Below are 11,522 nucleotides of genomic sequence, written 5' to 3' on the forward strand. Positions count from 1 at the left end.
TCCAAGTTAATTGAAGTAGCTGTCAATAAAAAGGCAGAACAGATAGTGGGTAAGTAAGTCCATTCAGAGAAAGGACAGAAAATAAATATATATAATTAATTATTTTCTGTTCCTGGGCAAAATCCAATGACCTGTTTTATGCAGCCAGTCAAGAAGAGATCAGAATAGCCTTAAGCTTTATAACCAGCTCCTCTAAGTATCAGCAGACCACTCACTGTCATTTTACTGGTGATAACAGGATCCTGGGGAATCTGAAACAACCCAAAGGGGCCAAGCAAAATCCATCTTTCCTCCCTGGCTCCTCTAATACCACCCACTTGGCCCTTGGGCTCAGGATCTCTGTCCTTGGTTGCCTCTCGTTTCCCCAGAAGTGACCTGGTACAGTGTTTGCCATGCCCAGTGATGCACCTCTTGCAGCAGTCCCTCAGATACAGGCAGGGCAAACACATGCCAAGCTGTGGGTTCACCTACCTGAATCTTGGAAAGTGGCTGGGGAACCTCAAGGTGCCAACACCTTCTCCTAGTGGTGGCTTCATGAAATCACAAATGTTCAGAGGCATAAAAAGGAGAATAAAAGGCAACAAACAAGCATTCTCTTATTAATGACCACATTACCTACGTACACCTCCATTTACCTTCCTGGTGCTGCTGTTCTCCTCCTTGCATCTGGTGGGAGGGAGAACCAGCACTTCCATGGAGGTCTCTACTGTGTCACCCCTTTTGTGAAACTTAGTTGGTAGAAATATCTGCCTGTCTTATCCCATCTTAGCCTGTAAGAACAGAAACTCTACATCTTTGGTAAGAAATAGGAGGGGATCTGAACACTCCCTTCTTCAGTGTGTGCCAACACAAGCCAGCCCTTTGCATCATTCACACAGAGCATGCTGCAAATACATGCATTAGGCTGGTGTGGTCTTGGTGGTGACTGTGGCACAGCAGGGTACAAGGTGTCCTTGGGCCTTTCTAAAATCTGTTGAAGTATTCTTATCCCATCATGTGATGTTTCTTTTCCTAAGTTTCCAGTTGGGTTGGCCCTGGTTGTTATTGCCTGGGGTTTTTTTTTCCAGCAACATCTTCAGTATTGGGGACACACAAAGTCACTAGCACTCCTAAAAGACAAGTTCTGAGACATTGAAGTTGTCAGTCAAAGAGGAATTAATTGCATTAGGGTATTTGTATGAAGGATCAAGCGCCTACCCCAAATTCCTCCAAAAGTCTGCACTGCAATAAGGAGCAGCGCGTCCTGCAGAGCCAGGCAGGATCTCGCCAGTCATCAGGCAGAGAGGGAGAAAGCAAATGGAGAGCTCGCCTCTGGCACCTACCCCAAAACACCAGCACATACCTCCCTTCCCACAAGAACAGTGTCATCAGGTGGACCAGATCCCTGATGGATGCAGGAGGAGCTTTGCTACCTTGATCCAGGACAGAGTAACTCCAAGTCAGGTTAGAGAGGAGTCAACGAGCAACAAAGCTTAGCAGGGAGAAGCAGAAGGTAATTGCCTTCAGAGCTGGCTTTGTGGCATAGCTCACCAGCATCTCCAAAGCCATATGAAACAGGCCAAGCTTAATCTGGGTGTAAAGCTGCTTTGTAGACCTCCAGGAAACTGCTCTCACATGCCCCCATCTTCCTGGGGGCATGTTTACCCCCCAGCTACCATGGCATTCACACTTAAAGGCTCCTGAGAGGCTGTGAGAAAGCAGAACCCGAGATGTCAGCTGGAAAAAGGGACGAAATGCCCCAAGGCCGAGAGGCAGTAAACACCTGCATGGTGCCTGGGCAGCTCACAGGTTGCCCAGAACAAAGGCAGGCCTTGGTGCCATCCTTACCAGCTCACTTGAGCAGTCTTGGCCAAGATCTTCAAGTCAAACTGCACATAAACCCCTCAATCAAAATTCACCAAACTAATCAACTCCAAACCCCTCAGCTCCCAGCACAGCATTTTCTACCCTTGCATCCTTCGCACACAGCATGTCCCTCGCCAGGAACAAGTCAACACAGAGCCAGAGTTTGCTCTCTTCCTCTCTCGGGAAGGTAACGATCAAAGCACAGCTCCAAATTTGCATTTTGCAACCCTGACTTTTGCAAAACAGTAAATCTTACCAGCCAACTTGAAAAGCCTCCAACTGGTTTCATCGCCTGGAGCTACTCTGCTAGAATAGCTGTCCTGGCAGCATCACCATCCTCTGCCCTTCACCTCCCCAGCACTTGAGATGCCGAACTTTGCAGGGCCAAAGCTGGGAGCACGCAACGGTGTTACTCGATAGCCCCTCTTCACGCTAATTTTAGGTGATGGAACTTTTCATGCTTTTAAAAAAGTCCCTTTATTTATTTTTGAGAAACCTCTTGTAGTTAGCGGCTACTATAAACACTTTTCCATCTGATGTTTTGAACTTACCTACAGGGCTCCAGAAGTCACAAGAAACCAGCACCTGACATGATCTCAAAGGAACAATCACCTGTTAATTTTGTAAACCAGCCTGAGTAACATGATCCACCCAACACACAAATGATTTCAGATGGAAACAAATTACACATCAGTAAGTAATGCAGTTCTTGTTTTTTTTTCAGTTAATATTGATTTCTGATTTTTGTGATAGACTGTTCCGCCATCACTCATTTGTTTGCTCTGGGACATGCCTTTGCTGCATCTGCTTTAGACAACTAAGGCACAATCCCTGTGGGATTCAGGAGGTCCTGGTTGGACACCCTAGATCTAGCCTAGATGTCTCTCCAAAGATAAGGGATCAGGTTTGGCCATCCAAGATATGGGCTGGGTCTCATCCTCATGCTATTTACACCTAAATAGCTGAGACAGGTTGGCAGTGAGGATGATGACTGAGCAACAGGATGGGAGTCAGGACCAATGCCTGAAGCTGCTGTTTTGTGTCCCCAGAGGAGGTGAGCAAGGCAGGAGACCAGTCAAGGTGCTCACAACAAGCACTCACAGTCACTCCACGACCTTGGGGAAGACCCACCTACCCAGCCAAGCACCTCTGACTGAATAATTACACTTGCACTTTGCTGCTCTGATACCTTAAAGTGCTCACGTGTATAACCCCAGTGGTACCCTCCCCTTACTTTTCCTCAACCTTTCCCCATTCTTCCCATCATTCTCACAAGTCCCAAGTCCATGACACTTTTTGCTATTTATTTAATGCCTGCCTTTAGCACTGCTAAACCACTATTTCTGAGGAAGAGATGAAACACCTTTCTGAAAATTTCTGATCTAAATCAAATTATTCCACTGCAAAACCCTCAGGGGACTCCATGCAAAATCCCAGGGAAAGCACCTGTCTTTTCTCATCATCAGGATCCTTGCAATGGGTCCATTTCTGAAGTAAATCGTAGCTCCAACTGCACTTTCGCCAATGTGAAATACGTTTTTTTTCCTCTTACCCTGCTTATATACAGATATATACGTGTGTGTACATATATATATAAAATGCAGCATCAGGGAAAGTGTCTTGAGCTGGCAAGGAACTACCAACAGACCAGCCTCAGAACCTTGTTCAGCAGCGTCTCAGCTGCCACCTCAGTATTTATAGCCACCCTGCTCTTTGAGCTTGTTTATTTTCCTTCCCAAAGGTGGTGGTGGCAGGAGGCAAAGCTCTGACATTCAGGCTCAGGTGTCCCCAAGGCTGACCTTTCCTTCAAAGAGCAGAAGCTGCAGACACATTTCAAGGAACAAAGTCATTTGGAAACTCTAGACTCTTGTGTCCAGTGCAGAGGAGGCCCAGCGCAGAGCTGTGAGCAAGGGCTGAGCAGAGATCTGTTAATTAGCATGCACACATATACATTAGGATGGATGTAAAAATGAGCCTATCATTACTTTATACCTGGAAAGAACCAGATGAAGTCCAGCCCCCAGTCTCGAGGCAGAACAAGTGCTACATGAAGACATAACACTCAAAACAGACTCGAGTTTTTCATTATTTAAGTTTCCCCCAAGTTTAAATAATGCTGTTTTATGGCACTGCAATGGTCGTGGACCACATTTTTCAATCCCATCTTGCATACACTCATGTAGAATCATCTGTTAAACCCTGTTGGTGAAAAAGCAGCCCTGAAGCCTGCCACAGAAAGACAAGCAGCACACTTCAGTATCACCGGAACCCCCAAAGATTTATTTCAGAGTCAATGCTGCTAAAATGATGTTTCCCCTTCTGCATAATCTAGGCAAGATGGGTAAAGAAGAAATTGTAGTGAAGCAACGCGTCAAGGTATGCCCCCAGTTCAGAGCACTGACAGCCCACACAGAGGTTCCCAGTCCCTCTTTTTGGACACTGCCAACAGGATGGTAATTTGGGGAAGCATGGCAGCATAGGGGATGCAGGCAGCCAGCAGATACAGGGACCAGGAAAGCATCACTCCTCTCCACCAGGCTTTGAGAGCAAGACTAATCCTGCAAGACTCACTCAGTGTGACAGTTTGTCCTTATTATGCTCAAAATGCAGCAGTCTCAGGAGAAGACAGAGCTAAGGTCTCATAGCAAAAGCCTCTGAGATGCCAGTGCTGCAAAAACCACAGTGCTGTGAAAAATGAACAAAGACAGGAAGCAGTCAGCTACTGACTAACACCAGGCCAGTCACTGCTGCAGAGTGGCACCAGCCTGCTCTCCTTCACTCACAAAATCAGCCCCACGTCCCTAGAGTTCCCTGCTGAGGGAAGAGATGAGCCTCCATTCCCCTCATCCCCTCCTAGCATTGCCCAAGATGCACATCCAGCGTATCTGGGCTGCAGCATCCCTTCTTTTCTTGTTGGGGAGGTTTCACCCTTCTGGTAACCCCACCGCCACTCCCACCACCTTGTGCACACCCACCATGTTACTTTGGGAGGAGAAACAGCACATCATAAAGCCAGTTTAGCTGGGGAAACACTTCCCCTGGCAGACATAAGTACCTTGTAAAGAGCTGCACGCACTTGCTCCGAGACAGTTCTTTCCCTTGTTCCTGACTACCACTAGAGAGCTCTGGTCTCCCACAACCTTCTCACTTCTCTGCTGTGACCAGATCCTGAATTACAGCACTTGTTTATTGAAACCACATCTAGGTCCCTGTGGGCTTTAAGTGGAGAAAATACACTCTGCAAATTAACCCTCCTTAGAGAAGGAATCTCACACAAACTGCCTTTGGGGCCTTCTCTGCCCTCTCAAAATTGGCAGGGCACAGGAATAGTAACTGGAGAAGTTTTCAGCCATCATTTCCACCCACCCAGATACAGAACTGTGTTGAAAAATTGGTGCAACCAGTTTGCACACATGCAAAGTAGTGCTGTTTTCACCTCAAGCCAGAACATCTCCGTGCACCACACTGCTCCTGCTCCAGCCTCACTTGAAAATCCCAGCACAGCAGAGGAAGGGCTGAAGGGAGGAAAATGGAGCCATGCTGCTCAGTGCTTTGAAGAACACAGGACTCCTTGAATTCCTACCTCTCAGAAGCACAGGATGGAGAGAACAAAGGTACCAATCAGCAGAAAGATAAGAGCAAGAAGCTACATTGGAATTATCTCCTTCCTTACCTACGCTTTCCTGAAGTGTTAGGATAGCAGAAACTCTTCATCGTCTCTACACCATAAAAGTGTTATTACTTGGAAGGTCACCCCCATAAAAAGGTTTTCCATAAAAAGGTAGATGGAGTCATCAGCTCATTTGTGTGCTGGGTTCCAGGACAGACAGCTATACTGACCTTATCAAAGCTGGATTAGCAGTATACAGAGGAAATTTTTTTTTCCTTTTTTTTTTTTTTTATAGCTGACATCAGTGATTTTGGTTGAAGCCCATGATGTTGCTCAGCTCTATTACGTGGGGAGCTAAACTCTGTGCTTCTCCAGGAAGTCTCTGCAGGCTGCACCCAAGCACTACTCCTTCCCCTTTTAGAGGCAATTACCCCCAATGAAAAATGCAACAAAATAACAAGGATCTAAATGGGGCAGGCACACAGAAAGCCCCTTTCCTTTTCTTCTTGTCACTCAGACTGATGCTTCTCCTCCACCTCACGTTCAAGCAGAGAGCTTCAAGGTCTTGGAAGACAGCTTTGCTGCAGAGACTCCTATATGAACAAAATTCTCAGAGTTGCCATCATTACAACATCTTCTTCAAATTTTATTAAATGCTTACAAAAAAAAAAAATCTGGGGCCAGAAAGTTTTAAGCAGAAAGCACACTGATGCAGGAGGAGAAACAAGCTGCCCTCCCTCCAGGAGGGTAGAAACAAGTTGCAAATTATGTTGACATGGGAGTAAGGTAGGAATGAGACTTTAAAGAGGGGCTGGGGGACATGTTAACACCATGAAATATGAAGACATGGGAGAGTTCAGAAACAACCCTAGAAGCTGATTTGCAGACCTCAGGCCCAAGGCCAGAAATGCCACTCTTGGGACTCAGTTTCCTCAAGTTCACAGCAAGCCTTGGTCTCCACAAACAATTCACTGGGATGCCATTTCACCAAGATAGCTTCCAGCACAAGAGCAGCACCCACTTCCCAGATAGCCTGCTCAGCTTCAGGAGCACAGCTGGCAAGTGATCAAGATGCCACCACATCTGACTTTTAGAAGTGTTTCAGTCACTGGCACTGGAGCCCACAGGTTAGAGAATAAGCAAATCACTCTCCCAGAGAGGGGAGATAATACCAGTGGTCAGCACTCCTCACCTGAGAAAGGAAACCTCCAATCCATCTTAGGCAGAGGAAGGCAGCAGCTATTTGAAACAAAGCTGCTATTGTCCTGCTGAGACAGAAAAGTGGCAGAAACATCTTGGCATGGGTACATAACTGTGATTAAAGAATGATCTGGGAACTAAAGGAAAAAAAAAGACTAAGTTGAATGCAATTTGATGTACACAGAGACCAGTAGATGGAAGTCCCTCAAAGCAGATGATGTAGAGGGACAGAGGCTGCATCATAAACAGGGGAAGACTTTACCCACAGCTGGCACCAACAGGGTGACAAGTAGTCCTTGCACTCTCATCACGCTCTCCTTGCAGTCTTCTCACACTCAGGACCTGCCCACTGCCCTCCTTTCAAACACCAATTCTTCTACCAGATTTTTGTTGAGCTCTCTCGCTGCCACCACCCAGCCACCAAGGGCCACAAAAGGAGAAATTCTTAATCACATAACAAAACCCTTGCCTGCTGAGCAGGGCAGCAGATCCCTCTCTTCCAACACTTAAGGGGAGGGAACAGAGATACAGCCTCTCATCTCCACACCAGAGAGACACTTAAGAAAAAAAAAAAGCCAAAGAGTCACATAGAAAGTTATGATGAGTTTTGCCAGCTGATCGAGTTCCTTTCATCCATCTGGAGGCAGTGTGGGGTGTTGCTCAAACCCCAAGAGGAGTCAGGCTGTACCCAAAACAGACTAACAGCAGTCAGGAGAAGAGAAACATCCTTCAATTATCTTCTGTGAAGCAGAGGAAATAGTGGCATGGAGGGTTGCATCAAGCCAGGACCAAGCTCAGCTGCAAGACAAGAAAACACAAGGTTATAGATACCATTTGGCCTCTCATGAGCAATACCCCAGGCTATACAGAAGCTGTATCTTCTCTAGCAATTACAGGTGGGTTTCTCCCACCCATTTTCACAAAGCCCTGTGAATCAGGCCACCCGTAAGCCTTTGGCATAAATGAGCCATGCTCATGGCAGAGGAGATGCCAAGGGCTGCACACCCAGCAGAGGTCACGGCTGCACTCCTGCCACACTGTCTGCCACCCCAAGAAGGAGATTAGCAGGCTTCCTCCCAAGCCCAAGAAAGCCACTAAAGCAGAGAGTGTTCCCACAGCCCCTGGCAGCCGCAGCTCTGTTTGGGACCATCTGCAGCGGTGTTGGGTTCCTGCAGCTCTCCATCTGCTCCACGCACGACAGCTGGTGCAGCCCAGGGACTCCAGCACACAAATGACTTTTCCATCACTTGATAAATGACTCCTGCATGCTGACACTCTCCCCACTATTCCTGATTTGGGGCTGATTGCAAATGGAGCCAAGTCAGGGGAACAGTTGGGGTCCAAGAGTAGGTGAGCACCCATCCACCCATGGGAACTCAACCAGCAGCAGGCAAACTTAACCCTTTGAAAGCCTCCTGACTTCTAGGTTAAGTTCCTTCTAGCCTATCACAAACCCACACAAGTTTCTCAGGCAGTGCTTCCCTTGTTGTCCCTGGGTTTTCAGCTCCAGCCTTTCCACTGGCAATAAAGCAAGTCTGTCCCTTTACTTTTGCTTCATTAGGTGGCAAAGGGGAAGACAAATATTCCCTGTTGCAGAATTTCTCCTGAGCACACAAAGTTCTGAAGGAGACTCAAAACAAAGCCAGGCATGACAGGGAAGACAAATAAATTAACAGCTGATTTCCTTTTGCTGTCTCTTAGCATCTCACTGCTCTATTAGTCAAGCACACAGATTCCAATACAGTCACATGCCATGGAAGTTAGCGCCCATAAGGTCTCCAACACCCATAGCACAGCACGTTTCAAGTCAGATGGGATGCTGAGAGAGCAGCAAGAGTCATTTTAAGAGCACAGACTATTGTAAGGGACAACAAATCTTGAGGCTATACAGCATGAAGCAGCCTCTGACTTTGGGAGCAGAGGGATTTTCCTGGTGTGTGCATACTAAACTTTCCACTCTGAGCCCCCATGCCCTCCTCAGTAGCATCTGGCAGTTTGTAGCAAATCCCAGGCAAGATCCTTCTCTGACTCATGTGGGAAGCTGCATTTTTCTGGAGTGCAGCAGTCCATAGGACAAGGAAAACACTCCAAGAGCTGATGAGCAGTTGGGAAGTTCACTGCCCTGCCTCTTTAGTATTCCCAACACAAGCCTGAAGCAGGTCAACCTTATAAATCTGGTTTACCAGTGCTGCTGGACCATAGCTCATCTTGTAGTACAGGCTGTCCATGGGACCACATTAAACAGGAACAGGTTAAGTCATTCCACAATAAAACCTACCATCAGATGTAGGTATTTGCTCACCCTTCAGGAGATTTTTTTTTTAAAAGGCACAAAAAACCCCACAAGCAAGTACCAATTTCTACACAAACAGAGTCAGAGTAGCGTCACACAAAAATACCTACATGTCCCTCCAAACAGAGATTTTGGCTTTCTGACCCAGAAGAATCTAAAATACCCATGAGGCTGGGGAGGAAAGCAGGTATGTGAAAAAGGAATGGGCAGGCTCTCAGCCTTTTTTGGGACACTGCAGTCTTGCTTTTAAGAGTAGATCCTGGAACAAAGCAAATCCTAATCACAGCCTTGTGCCTAAGGAATGAAGCTGATAAGACACTGGGAATGCCCAACAGTTGTCACCCCCAGCTGACACAAATCCCCTCCAAGCCCCCTCACAGAAACAGCAGGTCTCTCATGCCTACAGCTAAAGTAAATCATAGAATGATAGAATAGCTTGAATGGGACCTTTAGTTGAAAGGGACCTTTAAAGGTCATCTAATCCAACACCCATGCAATAAGCAAGGACATCTGCAACTAAATCAGGCTGCTCAGACCCCATCCAGCCTGACCTTGAATGTTTCCAGGGACAGGGCATGCACCACCTCTCTGGGAAACCACCCTCATCATAAAAAGAGACTTCCTCCTTATATCTAGTGTGAATCTACCCTCTTAGTTTAAAAGCTTTACCCTTTGTCCTATTGCAACACACCCTACTGAAATGCCTTTCCCCATCTTTCTTACAGGCCCTCTTTACATATTAAAAGGCCACAATAAAGTCTCACCAGAGCCTTCTCTTCTCCAGGATGAAGAACCCTAACTCTCTCAAGCCTGTCCTCATAGAAGTGTTCCATCCCCCTGATCATTTTTGTGGTCCTCCTCAGGACTTGCTCCAACAGATCCATGTCTTTCTGGTACTGAGTGCACCACTTGCTAGACACTGCCTATACCTTGCCCACCACAGCCTCTGCTCTGGAGGGCAGCTCATCTACCATGGTGAGGGCTTGACCTTGAAGCTTTTGACTTCAACATGCCACTTCTTCAGTGCTTTTATTTGCTGCTGCTTTTAAAAAATAAAAGTCATCCTTCTCGCCCCATCCCCAACCAGTTTTGGCAGACACACCACCTGCTTGCTGGGTAGGGATCACCTTCCCAGCCCAGTGCTGACAGCAGCACTGCAAGCCCAAAGCCAGCACTGGGCACTCAAGCACAAATAGCTGTTCTGCACTTTTCAGAGTTCTATTCAGGATAGTTTCCCGAACAGTAGGTATCATGTTACACACCCACATTAAGCAGGCTAGGAGCCACGAAGAACAGAACACAGCACATGAAATAAACAGCCCCCCTGGGCAAGCCTGACATCATCACCCTGCCCCTCCTCTTCCTTGTTTCAGGATGCTCAGTTGCACCCAGCACCAGGGATTAAGGGGCTCAGTGATTTATGCCTCATTTCATAGCAAAACTCAGCAACTCTGTGCTGAGCAGGATCCAGGATAGAGTCAGATTTCCTTCCTGGGGCTGCCAGAGTCATTGCAGGTCAGAGGCTGTTTGGTGCTCCCCAGCTTGCTTAGGAAGAGAAAGGAGAGAACAGACTAGTTTAATCTTTCTATCCCCAACACAGACCCTTAGCTCCACTGTGCTCACCTGAACAGTGGTCACTGAGCTCCACTGACCAGTACTCAGGAGAAAGGAGGCGGTGATGAGTTAGCAACAAACAGCAGGAAAAGCAGCCATGCACCCCTGAAGGAGCAGCCCAGTGCTGGCCAAAGGGCTGCAGATGCCATTGGAGCTAAGACCTGACCCAGAGCACAAGCCAGTTCTCCTTCACTCAAGAATGAGTGATAAAGGCAAGACAGTGGCAAAGCTTCCCAAGGGAAAAAAAAAATTATCTTGGAGGAAAATGTTGTCCCTGTGCTTCATGCAGCAAGAAGAGACCAGCCAGAGTCAGTGCTGTGACAAAGCACTTCCTCACTGATAAACAGAGCTTTTGAGAAGCCCTGCATTTCACAGGGGTGTCTTCATGCCAGCTGAAATCAATCAGCCAGTGTTGACTTTGATTCAAATGACATGTAGTTTATGGCTGTTCTGTTGTATGTAACATTGTATCAGAGTATTAATAACCGAAATTTGGAAAGCCATGAAAATGCTTTTTGCTCTGGAGATGTTTCAAAGCTTCAAAATTTCAAACCCACTTTGTTTCCCTTGACATTTCCTTCCAAATCCCATTAGGACTTGCCAAGACATGAACGTCTGGGGTTCCCAGGAGCTCTCCCTGTGCTAATGCCAGGAGCGGGAGGGCTCCAGGTTTGGCAATACAGCTTCCCCCCAGGACGTTTCTTGCCCTGCCACACCCACCCTCAAGACCAGCTGAGGTTACCTCAGGAGAGTAACAAAGCCAAGACTGATGCTCTTCTCCCACAGTATTGACTCCATATTCGTAGCTTTTAGAGAGAGGAAGAGGAGGACCTGTGTATAAATATTTCCGAATCCTGTCCAGGGCTAAGCCCACACCAACTCTAAACTTGGGTCTTTTCTTGCAGGAAATGACAATGCTGATAAAAGTATCATCCTCCCCCCAGCCTGTTCCCATCCACC

General features: G+C 47.1%; 2 protein-coding genes and 1 long non-coding RNA gene across 4 annotated transcripts in view; 1 reads left to right on the forward strand and 2 right to left on the reverse strand.

Moving 5' to 3' along the window:
• TNNT3 (troponin T3, fast skeletal type) overlaps positions 1 to 5,974 on the reverse strand; it is a 41,562-nt gene extending 35,588 nt beyond the window's left edge. The window contains 1 exon segment of the mRNA XM_017726623.1: positions 5,519 to 5,974. Coding sequence (XP_017582112.1) covers positions 5,519 to 5,559 — 41 coding nt within the window. The 5' untranslated portion in view covers positions 5,560 to 5,974.
• LOC108444794 overlaps positions 1 to 11,522 on the forward strand; it is a 14,849-nt gene extending 3,327 nt beyond the window's left edge. Inside the window, exons 2-3 of one of the 2 annotated variants that reach the window (XR_001859501.1) lie at positions 2,403 to 2,538; positions 11,468 to 11,522. This is a non-coding gene — a long non-coding RNA (uncharacterized LOC108444794). Of the gene's footprint in view, positions 1 to 2,402; positions 5,435 to 11,467 lie in introns of those variants that run through there. The other variant, XR_001859500.1, reaches the window with a different exon arrangement.
• Positions 6,081 to 11,522, reverse strand: part of LSP1 (lymphocyte-specific protein 1) — a 49,734-nt gene continuing 44,292 nt past the window's right edge. The window contains exon 11 of the mRNA XM_008644278.2: positions 6,081 to 7,453. The gene's annotated coding sequence lies outside the window, so the exon portion shown is untranslated. The remainder of the gene's footprint in view (positions 7,454 to 11,522) is intronic.

The sequence above is a fragment of the Corvus brachyrhynchos genome, unplaced genomic scaffold (genome assembly GCF_000691975.1).
Source record: "Corvus brachyrhynchos isolate BGI_N302 unplaced genomic scaffold, ASM69197v1 scaffold62, whole genome shotgun sequence".
Taxonomy (NCBI): Eukaryota; Metazoa; Chordata; class Aves; order Passeriformes; family Corvidae; genus Corvus; species Corvus brachyrhynchos.